Here is a 20261-nt window from a genome sequence, read left to right as displayed (position 1 = left end):
TAAACGAGCTTGGAAGTTCTGAGGGCTTAGGCCCTAATGGAAGATTGTCCCAAAAGCTATTTATATATTATAATATAAAATATATAATTATATGTTGTACATTATATAGCATATTATTATATCATTATTTTAGATACATAAAACATAATTTATATATGAGCGTTTCTGTGTATGCATAATTAGCTACTGTGCAGTCTCTCTACACACTATATATATTTTATGTGTGCACACATACATATCTAAGATATAAATATGTATGTGTATAGAGAAATGTATATATATTAAAAAGTGGGAGTTTTGAGTGTACAAGGCAATTACATGTGTGTATATGATAAATATATTTCACATATATACACATATATACGAAACACATATATAAAAACTATATGTGTATATATATGTGTGTGTGTTTATATATAAATTATATAAAAATTAACATGAAAATACATTTAAAAATAGAAAATATATAGAAAATATATTGAGAAGCCCCTGCCCCCTCCCCCAGGTGTGTGCACAAGACACCAAGGCCAGGCTACAAACACTCTGCTCTTTATTTCCACACTCCCAAGGCCCAAACGGGGCCTTCCTGCCCATTCCCACCCTCTGGAGTCCGTGTGAATGCCGTAGGCAGGGCTCTGTGAACCCCACAGGCAAGGCTCCATGAATCCCATGGGAAAAGCTCCCTGAATCCCTCGGGCAGGGCTCCCTGAACCTCACAAGGCGTCGTAGTCGTCGTCGTCCTCGTGTTTCCTCTTGAGCGGGTTGGGGTCGGCGGCGCCGGGCGGGACCATGTTGGTGGTGATCAGGATGTTCTTGGGGCCGATCAGGGAGGGGTTGATCAGGACGTTCTGCACCGTGGGCGTGGTGGGAGTGGCTGTGGGAATCATGGAAAGGCGTCACTGAAAGCTTGGAGTTATTCCAGGCTCATCCCAAGAGGGAGGATGGGGAAAGTCTGGGGGGGTGAGGACACAAGGGGGAGAGGGAAACAGGAGCCAGGGTGGGGGGGAGCTGCTCAGGATGGCCATGTTCTGGCTGTCACTGCGTGCTGGGAATGGGAATTAACACTGGAAGTTCCTGGAGTGAGGGGCAGGGGGAGAAATTCCCCCATCAGCTTGGCCAGAGCAGCGTGGCTGCCCCATCCCTGGAAGTGTTCCAGGGCAGCTTGGCGCAGCATGGAAGGTGTCTCTGTCCACGGCAGAGTGGATGAGCTCCTCCCTGGCAGCCCAAGCAGGCTGTGGCAGCGTGGTATCCCTGCTCCCAGCCCCAGGAACCCCAGCAGTACCTGATTTCCCAGCAGGCTGTGAGGACGGGATCTGGACCGTGAAGCGCTGCCCCGCCAGCGACACCGGCGCGCCCACCTTGGCTGACACCGACACGGTCTGGGCTGAGGGGGTGCCTGCACTCCACACAAACACACCAAATAAACCAAAATAAACCAAAAACACTCCCAAAACTACCCCCCGCCAAGTGGAATCTGCTATTAGACACAGTGGGAATGCACAGAACACCAGATGTAAGGATCAGATTTCCAGGCAGAGCTGCACATTTGATAATTTTCCCACATTTGCCCGAGCCCCACTGAATTCCAGACTATAAACACACATAAAATTTAAAGCTGTGCCCTAAAAATTAAAGATCCTTTTAAAAATGTGCTATTTAATTCAGCATCATACTGACACTGAGGAAAATAACCCTAAATTTAAGTAAAGTTCTTGCATAGTCCCTTAAACAAAGAATTTATCACAAATACAGAACATCTATAATGCATTTACATTTAAATGTTATTGTAATACTAATTTATGAAATTAACTTTCTGATTCTGTCAAACAATATAAGGTCAGGCAGTCCCTGACATTCCCTCATGGGCTGAAAAGTGTTTTAAATGATTCCTCTTTATTTTCCTTCCTAAATTGAAGGTGGGAATCCCCTGTGGAGCTGTTCCCTACCCAAAGTGGGAGTGCTGGGCCTGCTGCTCACGGCGCCCACGCTCAGGCGAGGCACTGTGATCCTGCCTGCTGTGGAGGAGACCTGTGGGGAGAGAAACAGGGAATCAGGGAATGGCCTGGAATAAACAGGAAAGTCCCCCCACAATGAGGCATTCAGGGCTTCCCAGCAAAGGAAATATTTTCTATCTAAAGCAGAAACAACTGAGGTGGAAGTCAAAAATACTCTTTAATATCATCTACACCAAAGCCTGGCCTGTACCTCTGACAACCTGACATTAAACCTGACAGTTCCTCCTGGACATGAGGAGGAATTTCTTCAGGGAAAGGCTGGGCAGGCACTGGCAGGGGCTGCCCAGGGAGGTGCTGGAGTCCCCAGCCCTGGAGGTGCCCAGGGAACAACTGGAAATGGCACTCAGTGCTCTGGCACAGGCTGGATTTGATGATCCTGGAGGGCTTTTCCAGCCTCAGTGATCCTGGCATTCTGCAGTATTTCATTAACACCACAATATTCCCATACCTGAAATTTTCCCATATTTTAAAACTTCCCACATTTCAAAATTTCCACCTAAAATCAACCAACGCCAAATCGCGAATCCAGCCTGGAGACCTCCGAGCTGGCACGCACAGGCCAACATCCACCCCAGCCTTCCAGAGCTGTGCAAAACTGCAATCCACCACCACTCCCACCCCCCAGGGGTGATCCCCGAGCCCTGGGCACTCCTTACCTTCTTCTGCAGGGATTTCAGGCGGTAGTTGGGGGCAGTCAGGCAGTACCTGTCGGGTGGCAGCCGCGGGCCCGAGTACGGCTTGATCAGCGGCAGCGGCGTCTGGTTCTTCTGGCGGGCGATGTCCAGCAGGAACTGCAGGGACATGGCACACCCTGCCTGTCACACCCCCCTGTCCTGGTCACACCCCCGTGTCCTGGTCACATCCCTGTGTCCTGATGTTTGGTCACATCCCCGTGTCCCACTGATATCCCCTTGTCTGGTCACACTCCTGTGTCCCGGTGACATTCCTGTGTCCCACTGATATCCCCAGGTCCCACTGACATCCCTGTGTCTGGTCACACCCCTGTGTCTTCTCAGTGACATCCCTGTGTCCAGTCAGATCCCTGTGTCCCAGCCTCATCCCCATGTCCTGCTCACATCCCCATGTCCCACTGACATCCCTGTGTCTGGTCACATCCCCGTGTCCCTGCCTCATCCCCGTATCCTGGTGATATCCCAGTGTCCCAGCCACCCCCGTGTCTGGTCACATCCCCGTGTCCCAACCTCATCCCTGTGCCCCATTAACATCCCCATGTCCTGCCCTCATCCCAGTGTCCCAGTGACATCCCCGTTTCCTGACGACACCCCTGTGTCCTGGTGCCATCCCCGTGTCCCAGCCACATCCCTGTGTCCTGGTGACACCCATGTGTCCTGGCCTCATCCCCACGTCCTGTCCTCTTTCCTTGTGTCCCAGTGACACCCTTATGTCCTGGCCTCATCCCTGTATCCCAGTGACATCCCCATGTGCAGGCCTCATCCCTGTGTCCTGGCGCCAGCCCTGTGTCCTACTGACAGCCTCAGTCCCGTGCCAGCCCCGGTCCCAGTGACAGCCCAGTGTCACCCCCCTGTCCCTGCCCAGCCCCGTGTCCCCGTGCCACTCCTGTGTCCGTGTGTCACCCCCATATCCCGTGTCACCCCCGTGTCCTGTGCCACCTCCCTGTCCCTGCCCACTCCTGTGTCCCTGTGTCCCTGCCCACCCCCAGTCCCTGTGTCACCCCCAGCCCCGTGTCCCCCCCCCGTCCCCGTGTGCTCACGTCGCGGGGCGGGGGCGAGGTGAAGGCCTGGTCGGTGCGGCACTGGATCGCCAGCCGCACGTCGTCCGCGTCCACGCTCGACTTCTTGGCGTGGCTCGAGTAGATCTTGGCGTCCTCCAGGATGGTGGTGACGTACCCTGGGGGGACACGGGCTCTGCCCTTCAGGGAAAGCTCCCCAGCCCCACCCTGGCCTCACCCGTGGGGTAACCGAGGAATCCCTCCCTGCCAGAGCAGCTCTGGGAGCGCCCAAGGCAGCCGGATCCAGGCAGCATTCCCTGCTCCGGGCAGCATTCCCTGCTCCATCCAACCCTCCCCTGCTCCGGGCAGCACTTCCCTGCCCCACACAACCCTTCCCTGCCCCACACAACCCTTCCCTGCCCCACCCGCGGCCTCCCCGCGCGCTTCCCGCCCGGCCCCGCTCACTGTAGGCGAACTCCAGCATCTGGTTGATGACGCGCGGCTCGTACTCGGTGATGCCCATGTCCTTGAGGATCTGCGCCATCACCTGCGGGGGGACACAGGCACGGCTCAGCCCCCCGAGCCCCCGGTGCCGCCCGGACCCGCCCGGAGCCCCCCGCGCCCCGCGGTACCTGCGCGTCTTTAGGGGCGCTCTTGGGAGACGCCATCTTGGCCGCCTCCATGGTTTCCGGTCATGTGACACAGGGGGCGCGGCTACGGCGGCCGGGAGGGCGGCGTTGCTATGGAGACGCGGCCTAGCGGGGTTGCCGTGGAGACGCGGCCTGCCAGAGCAGAAATTCACTTTACTGTAAATATTCATGTAGGCCAACTGATGCACAGACCAAATCTGCTGGATTCAAGCGACTGTTTTCCCACTTCCCCTGCTGCAGACAGCCCAGTGCCCCCATCTGCCCTGAGGTGATGCAGGAGATGTTTTGTTGTTTCATTAATAGATCTGAAGCCACTTTTTAAAGTGCTAGCAATCCCAGGATTAACTAAAAATGACAGTGTGTTCCCACTATTCTGAAAATAAAAGATTCCACTTTGGAAGCAAATTTAAAAGCTTTTTAAAGCTGGTTTTCATGTCAGCTGGCTGGATTTGTAAGCCACACAGAGCACATTCCATGTGAGCTTTGTCAGAGTTTCTCACTTTCTGGGGCAAAACAGAACCAAAAATAAAGTTTTGTTGTGATTTTGTCGGGCAGGCGATCAGGAACGTTCCAGAAGCAGTTGCAATGTGTTAAAACCCAGGAAGGTCCGACTGCAGCCAGGTCTGGAGGAGGAGGATGTGCTGGGACTCCCACCCAGCTCCTCAGAGACAGGGACACACCAAGGGCTGCTCCCTCCGATCCGCCCTGCGGAACATTCCAGCAGCTCTGCTGCTCCCATCACCCCCAGGCAGGCATTCAGCCCTGGCTCACATCCCAGCCCTGCCTGGTTTGGGATCAGCCTGGGGGAGCAGGAGCAGCCCCATGGCTCCGGCTGGAAAACCCTCACCAGCACAAGGGGCCGGCACGGGATCCCTGCGCCAGAATCCAGGGCTGGGGCAGCTCCCAGGCCAAGTCATTTGACTTCCATGAGTCAGAGTGTGTTACACAAAAACATCCTGGGAGGAGGGAGCGAGGGAGGGAGGAGGAATTCCAGACACTGATCTTAGACTAAAGAAACTAAATCCACTTTTCTTTCCCCTTGTTTTAGGAAAGAGGGGGAGAGCAGCTTTTCCATGGGCTGGGATCAGGCTGGAGCTCAGCATGTGGAGCTGGGGGCTGCCACACTCTTTATTCCTGAGGCAGGAAAGAAAATGATGGTTTGATTCCCCACTTCCATGGGGCTCGGAATTTATCCCTAAACCCAGTGCAGGACTCTTCTGCTTCCTCTGTGCCACTTCCTCCACTCACCACAGGTGACTTTCCACGCTGGGAAGGACAACCAGGAGCTCCTTGGAGGATTTCTGTGAGGAAAGCAGCAGGAGACAGGGAGAGGCAGCTCCCACAGGGCAGGGCCACAAAAGCCTTCCTGGCCCCATGGACACTCCTGTGGGGCACAGCCATGCTGGGAATCATGGGGTTGGAGAAGCCCTCCAAGACCACGGAGTCCAAGCCGTGCCTGATCCTCACCTTGTCACCAGCCCAGAGCTCTGAGTGCCACCTCCAGGGATGGGCACTCCAAACCTCCCTGGGCAGTTCCCATGTTTAACAACCTTTTCTGTGAAGAAATTCCTGCTGATGTCCAGCCTACCCCTCCCCTGGCACAGCCTGAGGCCGTTCCCTCTCCTCCTGTCCCTGTTCCCTGGGAGCAGAGCCTCCCCTGGCTGTCCCCTCCTGGCAGGAGCTGTGCAGAGCCACGAGGTCCCTCCTGAGCCTCCTTTTCTCCAGGATAAACTCAAAAAGACACATTCCATGGGCACCACACGCTGGCCCGATGGAAGAGCAGCCATCCTTCCCCTCTGCTCGGGGACTGGGGCTGTTTTCAGTGCTGGAAAACAGGAAATGGGGTCATGGTGTGTCCTGGCCGGGCGCCGGCTCCTCCGCCGGCCGCGGTCGTTCATCCCGGAGCTGCCGCCAGCTGGGAATCATCTGCTGGAGAAATCAGCACAGCCTGGGCACGTGGCTCTGCTCAGCGGGCAGGATTGAAATCCATAAATTTTAAATCCTTCTAAGTGTTCCAGGCCAGGATGGATGGGGCTTGGAGCAAGCTGACATAGGGGAAGGTGTCCCTGTCTTGCAGGAGTGGAACAAGATGAGCTTTAAGATCCCTCCCAACCCAATCCATTCCATGATTATTCTATGAAATTTCACTGGGAATTTCTTCCCAGACAAAATTTGAGGTGTTCAGGGTGCAGCCACGCACAGCCCTGGCACAAGGACAGCTTTTCTTGTTGGAAGGTGTCCAAATCTGCAAGAACCCCAGCCAGAGCTTCTGCCTCTTGGAAAGGGCAGCAGGAATCTCCCTAACGTCAGAGCTGGGATTTGCTGGACAATGCAGTGCCTGTGCTCAGCGCTGACCTTTCCAGCACTAATCCCACACTACTTGGCTCCACAAAACTCTGGCATTTGGGCAGTCCTTGGGAGAATAAGAGCTCCAAAGAGCCAAGCTCTGAGATTTGTTTTGTAGCTGATACCTCTCATTTCTGCTAGAGCCCTGTTCCTGGCTTCTGGAGGAATTCTGAGCACTGTGAGGACAGATCCTGCTGCTGGGTGTCCCTGCTCCCTTTGGCCCTGTGCTTCCAGCTTCCCAGAGCCTTCCTTTGGGATTCCCTCAGGCTGGCCCCCACTCCCCTTGCCTCCTCCACCCCAGCATTTTCCAGCTCCTCACCCCTGATTGTTCCTCAAGTGGAAATTTTACCCAGGCTGTGTCCAGCTGTCTCTTTGGGGATGGTGGTCAAATAAAGCCTTTCCCATCTTATCTTTATCGGATCATGAAGGCACCGTCAGGAGGAATTCCGCACTCAGCAGCAAATGCTGGGGAAGAGCTTAAGGGGGAAAAGACCTGAGTCAACACAAAATGATGGAAAATTGGCAATCAGCCCCAAATGATTCAATTTCCAGTGTCAAGGAACTCTTCTGTCTCACCTGGGAACTGCAGGTCCTTCCTGCAGTGCGAGGAGAAGTGGAAGTGACATTCCAAGGGTCCCAAGTTAATTCAGCTCTTAATGACACTGAGCATGTTCCCTTCCCTTCAATTACACATGACACAAGTGAGACTAAATCCCACAAAACCACAGGAGCTCGGAGTCAAATTTGAATACATTTGTATTATTTATTGGCTGTATTAAATATATTATCTATTTGATAGTTACAATTTAGTAATACAATGCATGGCAGCTTTAACATACGTTTGAGATACCTCAAAAATGACAATACAAGAAAACCAAAGATATCTAAAATACATTAATGCCACGAGGGTACATCCTTCTGGAATGGACAACAGCTGATGGAAAATCCGTATTGCAGTAGAAATCCCAGATATTTTCTGGAAATATGAGCATTTTGTGGCAATCACAAAAGGATTCGATTTCATTTTTTAGCAGTGGTGACTTGTTAGTATTTACTCTGCAATCCTAATTTCAGGACTATTATTGCCAAATAAACCTCTACAAGTTGGTTCTAAGGAGTTAAAAAAGAACCCTTTGGCAACGGAGATTTGCTGCAGGCAGTTTATCTGCTAAAGGGAGACTATGAGGAAAATAAAGACAGATTGTAAACTCTTCTGCAAACTAGAGACTAATATCTGTATAAAACTCTGACACTGGAGGGACAGATTTCTATGATATAATAAATGATTAACTTAAAGTTCTGCTACAAGTAGAACAATACATTCAAACATACATTTTTGTTTCTTTCCAGGACTTTTAATCAAAATAAATAGAGTACAAAAATGAAGAGTATGTTTTGAAAAGATTAATTTCAGATTGCACCATCGATCTACTGTGAAGAGGATTAAGTGATACTAGGTCATAATTTAGGTTTTCCACATCTGAAATACAACACAATGCCTCAAACTCTAACACAACGTTATTCCTCAACTGCTGTAGGAGAAAGACCCTTAAAAGTGATTAATTAATTACTGGAAACACATCGCCTGTAGCTCTGTCACATCCACCCTCCCACCCACAAGTGAATCGTTCTGATGGCCGAAGTGGAGCCACAGACTTTGCACAAGACCCTAAATCTACCGTTCTGTGGCATGTTCCAAATGCTGCTGGCAAGACCCATCCTGAAGCACTGGAAATTTGTGAGTTCCAGCTTTCAAAAGCTTTGATCTAACGGAGCCAGGAGCTGCCAGGCTCCTCCTCAGGGATTCACAAGCAGATGGAACACAACAGTCAAATGTAGTGCACAGTGTCCACAAAAATATCCCCCAGCCGACCAGGACGAGTTTCAGACAAGTTCATAGCAGGCTGAACATTCCCAACAGGAAAACCATGGAATGTGAAGCTGCTACCACTGGGATAGCAAGTTTAAAACATTGTATAAACGTTATCTAAAAAGAGTTCTCTCACGTACAATTTGCTCGTTGGGGTTAAGTTAGAAGGGCACCCAAAGCAGGCTGAACTTTTTATTTTTTTAGGTTAATAATAGTACAAAAACATTTGCTCAGTTTGAGCCAAATAGTGTAACATTTATCATAAATGCACTCTTTCTCCTTAAAGACAACTCCTGTGCTGTTCTGAGCACGCTGCACAGGGAATTACTTTTCTCTCAGGCACTGAGAGTGAAATGTGGATTGGGCCAAAGCTGCTCAGGACAGCAGGAACATTCCGGGCAGAGCCTTTCCTGGGCATCCCGGCCGAGGGCCACGTCCTGCTGGCATTGGTTTGGATTAAAACCCTAAAAAACCCTGGCACCCTCTACTCCAACACTTGAAATGATTATTACTGAATCCCAAGTATTAAAATAACTGTAAAGTAGTAGTATCACTAAGTCAATATTCTGCTTTCCTTCTACAGTCTAGTAAATGTGGTATGCTCTAGTAGGCTCTGCAGTTCTGCTCTAAGCTCAAAGCACTTGTGCTGCTGGATTTCATGGATATCAGACCGCAGCGGGACTCGATGGAGCAGCCATCGCCTCCCGCTGCTCTGGTGGTGCTGGCAAAGGACTGTTCTAGCAATGCCTTCCCTCTCCAACTGGCTGGGATGGGGAGAGAGGAGGAGCGTGCACACACCCCCCCGGCGTGCACCGTAAGGCAGCTGACTGCTGTTCTCCACCAGCTCACCCTGATTGCAGAGGCCCCAGGATCACCCTTTCTACAGGAAATCTGTGTCCAGCATTTGGAAAGGATCTGCCTCGCCAGCCTCGCCGGCAGCCAGCAGCAGGAGCGGGAACGCACGGAGCGAAGGGTTCCCAGCTAGGATTTCACTCAACTACCCATAAATACCCCAGAGAGCTCTGTACAGCCAGCCGAGCGGGGCCAGCTCCGCCCTACTTGATGACGAAGTACTGGATGACCACGGCGAAGAGGATGGCGACCACGGCGAAGCCGCAGAGCAGCGCGATGGCGATGGCGCGCTCCTCGCGCAGCCGCTTCCCGCTCTGCGCCAGCTCCGCGCCCACCGGGGCCGCGCCGGGGCCCGGCTGCCGGCGCTGGCAGCAGAACACGGTGCTGGGGCTGTAGGGGCCGCAGAGCTCGGGGCTGCCCGGCAGGTCGTGGCACTGGCGGCCGGCGCAGACGCGCGCGCGGTACTCACAGTTCGTCTGCGCGGCCGGCAGCCGGAAGCACGGCTCGGGGCCCTTGTACACCTGGCAGGGGACAGGAGCAGCTTCAGTCAGGAGCAGAGCACTCAGCACTGGCACCTGGAGCTGCCTGTACTGCTCCAGGGGTGTGGGAGGTGCTGGGCACAGCCTGGAGTTGCCCTTCTCTCCCCAAATTTGTGAAATCGCAGCTTAAAGCTCTGGACAATTCATGATTCATTGAAGTTTCCCACAGTAAGGCCTCACCTGGGCTGGGAGGCTCAGAAAGGAGAAAAAAAATCATCCTGCATTTTCTTCCTCAAAGCTCCTCCAGCAAAGTGGACTCTCTGATTAAGAGAGGCAGTGGTACCACAGACCATCAGGATTAAGAATCAAGGGAGAACAGGATAAACCAGTGCTCACCCACTGCACACTTTATGAAATGAAAAGTCTCCCTGTCATCTCCCCAGACATAATCTCAACCTTCAAATCATGGAATCACAGCATGGTTTGCGTTGGAAGAGACCTCAAAGCCCATCTCATTCCACCCTTTGCCATAGGCAGGGACACCTTCCATAAGAAATATGCACACTTTTCTTTGGTAATAATTTTTCCCAGGAAAAACCCCTCACATTCCTGATGCTACATAAAAGGTACCTGATCAAACTCTCTGCCAGCAGCAAGCTGAAGGATGTAAACAATGGAATCTCCTTTCATCGGCTGTAGAGGCTCCCATGTGATTTCAAAAGTGTTTTCTTCCAGCTGAATCACTTTGGGTGCTGGAAAATAGAGTGATTTGTTGGTGTTTTAGAAAAAGAACAATTGTCTCTACAAATGTACAGCTGTCATGCTTAGAGGCAACTCATTCCAATAACTTAAAGCAATTAAGATTTGTTTCTTTCTTTTTCTTTCATTTGATGCCATGAGCTTAGAAAATGATCACTGCTATGTGTAGGTTATACTTGCTGGTCTTTTTGAGCTGCCAGGATGAGACCATGTTTGTAAAGAGGAGCAGCACTTTCAAGTCACTACAGAACTGAGCATTTCTGCCCAAGTGCAGAGCTGAAATTATGTTCTAGCCATGGTCCAGTCAATCACTATTGCTGCAGGCACTCAGCACTGTGACCTTCACAGTGACTTTAATGATGACCTTAAATGTCCATATTAAAAAGTGAAGATCAGAGGAATTAACTCTGCCCTCATTTGCCTACACACTGCTGTAACTTCAATGGATAACCCTGCAAAATGCCTTTCCAGCAGAGCAAAGGCAGGAACACTCAGTTCAGGGGTGAAGAGCTGCAGTGCAGGAGGTGATGACAACAAAAGAGCCCTTCTCCCACCCAAAGCCCCTCAGAGCGAGTTTGTGTCCTTGTCCCTGCAAAGGTTGGCTGAGGGTCAGCTTGCAGCATCCAATCCTGCCCAGCAGTGCCTTGCAGCAGTTGCCAGGGCAGAGCCAGCTCACCTTTGAGAGGGGCAGGTGGAGACTTGGTGGTGGTGAAAGCACAGACCTCGGAGAAGGCTCCTTCCCCAGCGTCGTTGTACGCCTGGATGCGGAAGCGGTACGTGGTGGATTCGCTGAGCCTCTGCACCTTGTAGGTGTGGCAGGGACCATTATAGACTGTCACAAACCTGGGGGACACAGGACACGCAGTTACCCAGCTAGCACAAGTGTCCAGGGCAGCAGCAGACCTGAAGCACTCAGATTTGAGTTAAGGACAAAGAAGTGATGCAGCATGCTGGGTGTCCCAGCTTTCTTCCCACTGAGGCTGCAGAGCCCAACTCCTCTGAATCAAGAAAACAACCCTTGAATATTCAAAATAAATTGAAATTTCCTCTTAAAGAACAGCTGGCCAACTGTTGTTTCTTCTATGCAGGCCTGACTTTGTTTTTGAATGTCAAAAATAACCCTGCCAGCACAGGATGGTGGTAAGGTATTTATTCTTTAAATAGTATTTGCTGTTTACAAGCAGCAGAAATGCAAGTTACTGACAGCATTTCTGGCTGAAAGATGGGATGCAAAACTGCAAAAGGGAAAACTCTAGGATGCTCAAATGATTCAGTGGTGCCAACAGAAGGGAGAATAATATAAAACACCTTAAAAACTTGACATGAAATGGTAAAACCACAAGATCCTTCATGGTCTCACCTGCCAAACCTGTCCTCCATCTGCAGATTGAACTGAGTAGGGTTGGGAATTAAAGCTCTGCTGGGCCCTTCTCCCCATTTCAGTTTAAGGCTCTGGTAGCTGAAGACAACACATTCCAGGTGGGGAGGGTCAGGAGGTAGTGGTTTGGTTTTGGCTTTCATGGAATGACTGAAAGGACCGACTCCAAAGCTGTTGATGGCCTGTACCCTGATCCTGGGGATGGGAGAGAGCAGCCACGTGGTCACAAAAAGTGCTGGGTAACAAAGCAAGAGTTAAAAGCTGTACAGAGTGTAACTCCAAACAGTAAAGCAATTAATATGCAGTTAGAAATTAAATCTGAACTCAGCTTCAACCAAGACTGAGGTCACAGGATCCCCTGCTCTGCTCTTACCTGTCCATCCATCTTCTCACCACACACCTGAGCATCCCAATGAAAGATTCTAAACCCAGAAATCTTACAAGTCTTGGCTTTGAGACAGAATGTGAACCTCAACATCAACCACGATCTCACTCATGCCAATGTCACGACTGGACTCTGGATATGACAATTTTAGGAGTTTTTTTGGAGCTGCAGGGTGAATTAGGCAAATAGTCTGTAAGCTGCACGAAAAATTGCTCTAAAAATGTAAAGCACTACCCTCTCAAAGGACTTTTAAACACTACAAATGTGATTTAAGAATAATTCTTACCTGTACAGGGTGTCAGGCAGCAGATTCTCAAGGACATGGGTTGTGTTTCTCCCCACAGTGACCAGCTGCTTCTCCCCATACTCGATGTTGTACCCTGTGATCTCTGCCCCGTGGCAGCAGGGCTCTTCCCACTGGATTGCAAGGCACGTGGAGAAAGGAGGGGACATTTCCACCTGATCCTCTTCAAGTAAGTGCAGCACGGCCACGGCTGCGGGCACTGACGGGGGCGTGGTCACCACGGCCGTGTCCCCAAAGAGCCCTGCCCCAGCCACGTTCACAGCCTGGAAGACACCACACAGGGGTTACCAAATCCCTGCCTTCCCAGCAGGCACTCACAGCTCTCACAGCCTTCCGTGTGTTCTCAAAAGCAACGTGGGAGAGAGTGGAAAATCTCCTGAATAATTTGTCAACAGGGCAAAGCATCTGTCAAGCTGGTATTTCACAGCACACTGGATCTAAACTCTTGCAGATTCAGGGAATGAGGAGGGACTGGGGGACAAGGGAAGTGTTTTTCCCCAATTACCTTCTCTATTGCATGAGCAGGTGACAGCACATGACTTTATTCCCCTCTAGCTGGAGTTTGGCCCCAGACTGCAAGTGCCCCATGGCACCAAAAGGCTTTTCCTACCTGGACTCTGCAGTAATAGGTGGTGGCAGGTGTGAGCCCCTTGACCTCGTAGCTCTGGCAGGGGCCAGTGTAGATGATGTGCATGGACCCCTCCACCTGGCCCCAGTCCAGCCTGTACTCAGTGATTTCTGCTCCATTGCACGCCGGGCTCTGCAGGGTGAGGGAGAAATTCTGCTCAGCTCTTGCACTTACACACCCCCAGAATCCAGGGGGGAGCTCTGTCACACTGAGACACTGGGTGAGAGTCACAGAAAAGGCTGGAAAACACCTTCAAGATCATCACATCCAACCTTTGTAAGCACTGGGGTTGAAATCTGAGGACTGTTCCAAGGGATTTTAAGTTAAAAGGTGACACGTGGCTGTAACACCACCACAGTTCACACCAGAATTTTGACTGTCCCACAATCTCTTACTACTTCAAAGAATTCATTCACTATATATCAATTACCACAGCATGAGGAAGATTAAATGCCACCCAGTTTGTACATTTAAGACTGCAATTAGTAACTCCCAAAATTTACAAGCCCAACACAGACCTCTATAAAGAAATGGGCTTAAAATATTCCACCTCTACACATACTATTTCTCTAATTTCTGTGTATCATAAATGTGTCACTACAATTCTAAAATCCAAACACTATTTGGGTGGTACTGGAAGCCATCAACACCTACCTCCCAGGAAACCACAGCACAAGTTGCACTTTTGCAGGTTACCAGGGGTTTGCAGCACTGCTCAGGGGGTCCTGGAGCAGTGCAAAGCTCTGCCTTCTCAGAGTGGGGGCCAAACTGCAGGAAAACAACACTGCATGAACACAGCAACAGCACCAGGGCAAGAACTGATGTGCAAGTGAAGCAAACTATTTTTAACTTGACAGGGAAGTAAACAGCAGAGCTCAGGGCTCAGTTTCGGATTCCTTGCAGGTACTCGAGTACACAGGATATCTGAGCTCCTCCCACTGCCAGGGTTTTGTAACTCCTCCCTCCCGCAGCCAGGATCTGCCTTCCACAGCAGCTGGGCACTGTTTCACAAACACTTTTATGCCACCAGTGTTTACCTCACACTTCTCCCATCCTGGCATGGCTGGCACCCACCCCTCTCTACACCACGCTGCTCCCACCACATCTGCAGAGCCTGAGCTCGGGGTAACACATCCAACAATTCCAAAGGCACAAACATCAAGAGGTTCACAGCACCCAGGCTACAGAAGGCCCTCAGCACCCTCAGTGCTGCCCTGTGAGGTGCAGTGAGTGCAGTGCTCACCCCGACTCTGTTCCCTGCCCGCAGCCAGAAGCTGTAGCTTCTCCCTGGGAGCAGGTTGGTCACCCCAAACTCAGCAGCTGGGCCCTGGTAGAGCACCCTGCGCTCGTCCTGCTCCGAGCTGGCCATCTCCAGGAGGTACTCTGTGATCTCTGAGCCTCCATCCACAGCTGGGGGGCCTGGCAGACAAAAACAGATTGCATTCTCCTGTTAATTTCTGAATTCCCTAAGTTAGGGCAGGCTCTTGTCATGTGTCTGAGCAGAAACACTGCTTGAAGCTTGCACTGATACTTAGCTTAAGATGGCCTTCATCAGGGTTTTTTCATGTATTTTCCCTGTTTTCTTCATTAACAGTGCATCTTCATTCATTTTTGGTTATCTCATTTACTGAGATAACATAAAACAAGAGGAGATTTTTAAATTGCTAAGGAGGTGTCAGTCATGGGCAGACAGGAAGCTTTCTCACTGGAAAATATTTATGTCTGCTTCAGTCTCACTGTATCACCCTACCAGAGGTGGACAGAAGCTTTGGTCTTCTTAAAAAAAATCCCACAAAACAAACCAAAAACCCCACCCCAAACCCAAAAAAACCCTAAGGCCATGGACAGCATCTCTATAGTTTCATTTTTATCTTTCATTTTCCCTGAAGAGTTCTATAGATTTTTGACTAGTATGATTGAAATCAGAGCAGTGTTTTACTCCAGCTCTGGTGCTTACCCCACTGCAGAGTGATTTCCTTAGGCTTGGCTTTGCCCAGCAGGGCTGGGGCAGGACAGGGCCCGGGGGGAACGGCCGCTGTGGTGACAGTCGTGACATCAGAGGCCTGCCAGGGACACAGGTCATTGCAGAGCACAGACACAAAGCATTTTGCTAAAAGAGGAACAGAAATGGAACAGAAGCGCCTCTCCCCTCCTGCTGCTCACCTGGCTGTCCCCACCTTTACTGGCACAGGACACCCGGAGCCTGTAGGAGGTGCCAGGCCTGAGGTGGTCACAGACGTGCTCCCGCTGGGCTCCGCTGTAAACGGGCTCCCACCTCCCTCCTGAGGGAAGGAAAAGCACTTTATCATTTCAAACCTTTCTAAAATCCCACCTGGAAATTCTCTCACACAATTATTAAGGTGGTCAAGCCAGAGAATCAATCTGAAATGATTAATTATACAGAAAACATGTACAAGACACACACACACGTGTAAAATCAGAAGTGACTGCTGGAGTAAAGCATCATTTAAGTTGGAAAACATCTCCAAAATCCAAGTCTAAACCATGTCCCACGTCTAAATGTGAATTAAGTACCTCCAGGGATGGAGACTGAGTACTGTATTAGTACCCAGAGATGATTCCTTACCAACTGATGCCTCAGAGATTTCCAAAAAGTATTTAGAGATGTCTGATCCTCCATTATCCTTGGGGGGTTCTGAAAGAAATCAACACCTTAAGTTACAAAAGATTTAATATCAAGGCATTGTTTTTTTATCAGCTTTTTCAGTGAACATATTCATATTCAAACAGAAAAGTCAACCAGCAAGAGAAACAAGTGCACTTAATTATTCACAATACATTTTTTCTGAGCAATTTTCCTCCTATTATTAATCATGATTATGCCAGGAACAGAAACTGGGAAAACACTCCCAATTTCAGGTATCAGCTCTTATTTTTTAAGTGAACATAGGAATTATTTAAACACCACAGTAAACCCACAGTGGGGGTCAGGACAGCAGTCAGTGCTTCTCAGAAATGGATGAACAACACCAGTGTGCATCCACAGCCCCAAAATAAACCACTTTTGGGTAAGGTTGAATATTTCTCCTGCAATAAGTCCACACCCCAGCAGCACTGAACACCCCAAGGCACCTACCCCACGTGACTCTCACACTGTGGGGATGGATCTTGCCCTTTACAACGGGTTTGCTGGGGGCTCCAGGTCTGTCAGGTTTGGTGCTGTGCTCCACCACCTCACTGGGGCTGCTTTTTCCTTCACTGTTGTAGGCAAAGAGCTGTTGGAGGAGGGAACAGAACACAGAGTAAATGGTTTATTTAATGATAGCAATATATGGTGATAATACATAAGGATAAACATGCTGGTGATTAAAAAATATCTATTAAAAACCAAACCAAAATAAAGACAATCATTTATACCAAAATTAGCTGGTGCAAAAAATCTGGTTTGTATTATTACTTCACCAAAACCTTCCCTAACAACTGGTAATTGTTGGGACAACAGGTGAATTCCTGCTGTCTCCATACAAAGCTGAAAAACTTGCTGGAAAATGCCAAAGCCCAGGAAAGCAAATGAAGTTAGGAACAAACTATGGTACAAACCCTGAACTTATAGGATGTACTCCTCCTCAGGTTTCTTAAAGTGCATGAGAGCTCATCTCCATTGTACTGGGGCTGGAATCCATAGCCCTGGCAAGGAGGGAAAAGAAGGATGAACACAGTCACTGATTTTTTAAGGTGAAACAAAACCCAGAGTGGCTAAGTCACTTTTTTTTTTTATCTTGAACTTCATTTCTGTGCCATGAATTACACACAATACTTTGTGCCACGAACTGCACACAATACTTTATCTCTGCCATGAATTCCATGAAATGCTCTCTCTCTCTGCCATGAATTCCATGAAATGCTCTCTCTCCCTGCCATGAATTCCATGAAATGCTCTCTCTCTCTGCCATGAATTCCATGCAATGCTTTCTCTCTCTGCCATGAATTCCATGCAATGCTTTCTCTCTCTGCCATCAATTCCATGCAATGCTCTCTCTCCCTGCCATGAATTCCATGCAATGCTTTCTCTCTCTGCCATCAATTCCATGCAATGCTCTCTCTCCCTGCCATGAATTCCATGAAATGCTTTCTCTCTCTGCCATGAATTCCATGCAATGCTCTCTCTCCCTGCCATGAATTCCATGCAATGCTTTCTCTCTCTGCCATCAATTCCATGAAATGCTTTCTCTCTCTGCCATCAATTCCATGAAATGCTTTCTCTCTCTGCCATGAATTCCATGAAATGCTCTCTCTCCCTGCCATGAATTCCATGAAATGCTCTCTCTCCCTGCCATGAATTCCATGCAATGCTTTCTCTCTGCCATGAATTCCATGAAATGCTCTCTCCCTGCCATGAATTCCATGCAATGCTTTCTCTCTCTGCCATCAATCCCATGCAATCCTTGCCGACCATTTATCGGAAGATAAAAAAAAGTTCATTTTTATTTCAGCACTATGAAGGAAATTTCCACACAAAGCCCAGCACTTACAGAACCTTCTTCCTCCATGTCCAGGCAGTAGGTGAGGGAGTCATCCACGGCCCCTCCTGCAGGAGGGCTCCATGCCAGGGCCATCCAGGTCACTCCTGCTTCCAGCAGCGTGGGTGGCGCCGGCGCTGGTGGCACCACCCCGGCCGTGCCGAACGTCACCGTCTCACTGAACCCACTGGGGAGGAGATTTTGAACAAAGGTGAGCAGCAGCTGATGGAATCCAGGGGGAATCCAGCATTTGGCAGCCCTGGGCTCCTGGTTACCTCATTCCAATGTCGTTTTTAGCAGCCAGTCTCAGGGAGTATCTTGTGGAGGGAGCGAGTCTGGTGAGCTTGTACTGCTTCAGGTGCCCGTAGTAACATTCCTTGAAGGGGCCATTCTTCCCCTGGAGAACAGGGAGATCCAGAGTCACTCCCTGATCCCTGCCAAGGTCACCCTCCTCACTCTACACCCTCCTAAAGCCCAGAATCTCAGACTGGTTTGGGTTGGGAGAGACCTTAAAGCTCATCCTGTTCCATGGGCCGGGACAACTTCCATGAGAAATGTCATTTCACTCAACTAACAGTAATTAAAATAGTAGTTACTATTTCTATTGCCTCAAGTATGCAAAATTTAATGTATCATGGTCATCCTGAGCCTGCTGATGGTCACCCTGAGCAGTCTTGACAATAAACCACATTAGGACTGAGATATCTGATTACTTTTGGTAGTGGGGATTTGACAAAAATGGGATTAACCATTGAGCTGAAAACAAAACACATTCTGGAAGTTTTTCATCCCTTTGCATTACATCTCAGCAAGATGCTCAAGAGCTGAGGGAGATTTGTGGCACAACCCAAAGATGCCAAATGCTTGTGCATTTCAAGAGAACACAGGAATGGCTGATATTCTGGATAAGAAATGAGGCAGTTTTACACTGTCCCCTCCCACTGATCATTTGTCTCTTTAAAATTGTCAGGACAGTTGCCCCAAAATAGCTGCTGTACCTAAGCAAAGGGTATTTTTAAGTGTAATTGCTCTACAGATGTCATTATGATTTTTTTTTTGGTACTAGAAAAGCTCTTACCTCATCCCATTCTAAAAGAAAATTAGTTATTTTGGAACCATTGTCATTTGAGGACTGAAAATAAAGAAATGAAAAAAAGAGTTAAAATCAAGTGGTTGTAAATGTGTTTTATAAATATTTTTACTCATTGAATAAACTCCAACTGCCTTTTAATAAAAGGCTGCTGTGGTACTTCTTTTAGTTCTGATAGTTTAGAATATAAATTTATAAATTGTTTGAATTTATAAATGAAGCAAATTATATTCTTAGAGCTCTTTTCCTGGTGCCTTGCTCTGTGTGCTCACCACCTGCCTCTGCAATCTAAGGGTTCACACAAGCAACATCTGACACATGAAATGGGAACTTCATTTTCTAAGCACAGATTCTACAAATGATTTCACTAAAGTCATTTAGCTGGAACCATTTTTCAGCATGGTCATAAGAAAAACATCAAAAACCAAGCAAACACAGCTACCAACAAGCCTTGACAGATAGTGGTTATATTCAAAAGTCAAGATTAAAAATGAGAATCTATCCAAAGAAATTTAGTCTGAACGGGTCAGAATAACTAAAAGAACATTAAGTCACATCTATTTATCATCCAGGACCTCAAGCAAAGATATATATAAATAAATAAAAATCCATTTTTTCCTCTCTGCCAGCTCAGAAGAGCTCTGCTACCAAATCTGTCACACTACAGCTGCAGGCAAGAAACTCAGCAAACATTAAAAAAAAAGAAAGGTAATTATTATTTCATTATCAATCTTCACTGAGCAACTCAAAAGGCAACACCTACAGCACACACTGAATTCCTGACAAAGCTCACTTCAATCCACTGCCCAGGAATCCAGCAGAGTGCTCTGCTCCCTGCCCTCAGCCCCAGGTGTGGTTCTTACCTTCCACTGCAAGCTCAGGCTGTTTTTGGTTCTGTTTATCAGTTTGGGGGCAGCTGGACAGTCTGGCTCACAGCTCTCTGTGGTGAAGCTCACCAGCTCTGAAATGGTTTCTTTGATGGAACTGCTGGTTGCTGAAACTCTAAACAAAGGGTAATTAATGATGTGGCTGTTGCACTGGCACCTGGAGATGGGAGGGAAGGGCTGGCAGCTTCAGGGATTTATTCCCAGGCAGTGGCTGCAGGGTGGGGGTCACACAGGCTCACTGCTGACCCCAGACCCCCATTTCTCACCCTTCATTTACTCTGCCTTTACTCTCTGTCACAGTGGAAATATTTTAGTGCTGAAATACCTGTGGGATAGGGGATGTAAACTTATGCAGGTGTTCCTAAAAGGCAACAGGATACCTGACTGGAAATGAGCCTTTTGCTAAAAACACCTTGAAATTCAAATACAGCCAATGCTTGTGCAGCT

At 49.0% G+C, this 20261-nt stretch overlaps 2 protein-coding genes across 2 annotated transcripts in view; both read right to left on the bottom strand.

The window, feature by feature from the left end:
• Positions 1-528: 528 nt before the first annotated feature.
• Positions 529-4471, bottom strand: TAF9B (TATA-box binding protein associated factor 9b). Its single transcript, XM_064426549.1, has 7 exons — positions 4338-4471; positions 4171-4252; positions 3748-3884; positions 2672-2806; positions 1947-2028; positions 1283-1396; positions 529-874 (listed from the first exon to the last, which is right to left on the bottom strand). Exons 1-7 carry the CDS (start codon positions 4386-4388, stop codon positions 714-716), a joined length of 762 nt encoding a protein of 253 aa, XP_064282619.1. The 5' UTR covers positions 4389-4471; the 3' UTR covers positions 529-713.
• A 2968-nt stretch (positions 4472-7439) lies between these two features.
• The window catches only part of LOC135304290 (fibronectin type-III domain-containing protein 3a-like), a 39223-nt gene continuing 26401 nt past the window's right edge, over positions 7440-20261 (bottom strand). The window contains 17 exon segments of the mRNA XM_064426548.1: positions 7440-9944; positions 10533-10654; positions 11338-11504; positions 12022-12234; positions 12711-12991; positions 13339-13488; positions 14011-14124; positions 14600-14775; positions 15314-15419; positions 15520-15638; positions 15944-16012; positions 16454-16592; positions 16918-17004; positions 17850-18024; positions 18113-18234; positions 18916-18969; positions 19791-19929. Coding sequence (XP_064282618.1) covers positions 9627-9944; positions 10533-10654; positions 11338-11504; positions 12022-12234; positions 12711-12991; positions 13339-13488; positions 14011-14124; positions 14600-14775; positions 15314-15419; positions 15520-15638; positions 15944-16012; positions 16454-16592; positions 16918-17004; positions 17850-18024; positions 18113-18234; positions 18916-18969; positions 19791-19929 — 2551 coding nt within the window. The 3' untranslated portion in view covers positions 7440-9626.

This window comes from Passer domesticus, chromosome 7, assembly GCF_036417665.1.
Source record: "Passer domesticus isolate bPasDom1 chromosome 7, bPasDom1.hap1, whole genome shotgun sequence".
NCBI lineage: Eukaryota > Metazoa > Chordata > Aves > Passeriformes > Passeridae > Passer > Passer domesticus.
The sequence above is the reverse complement of the archived record's forward strand: the minus strand, read 5'-3'. Positions and strand labels throughout refer to the sequence as shown.

Coding starts and splice junctions, on each gene's coding strand:
- TAF9B (XM_064426549.1), bottom strand. CDS start 4,388: ATGGAGGCGGCCAAGATGGCGTCTCCCAAGAGCGCCCCTAAAGACGCG. Junction 2,807..3,747: donor CCTCGCCCCCGCCCCGCGAC/GTGAGCACACGG, acceptor ATGTCCCTGCAG/TTCCTGCTGGACATCGCCCG. Junction 875..1,282: donor ACAGCCTGCTGGGAAATCAG/GTACTGCTGGGG, acceptor TGATTCCCACAG/CCACTCCCACCACGCCCACG.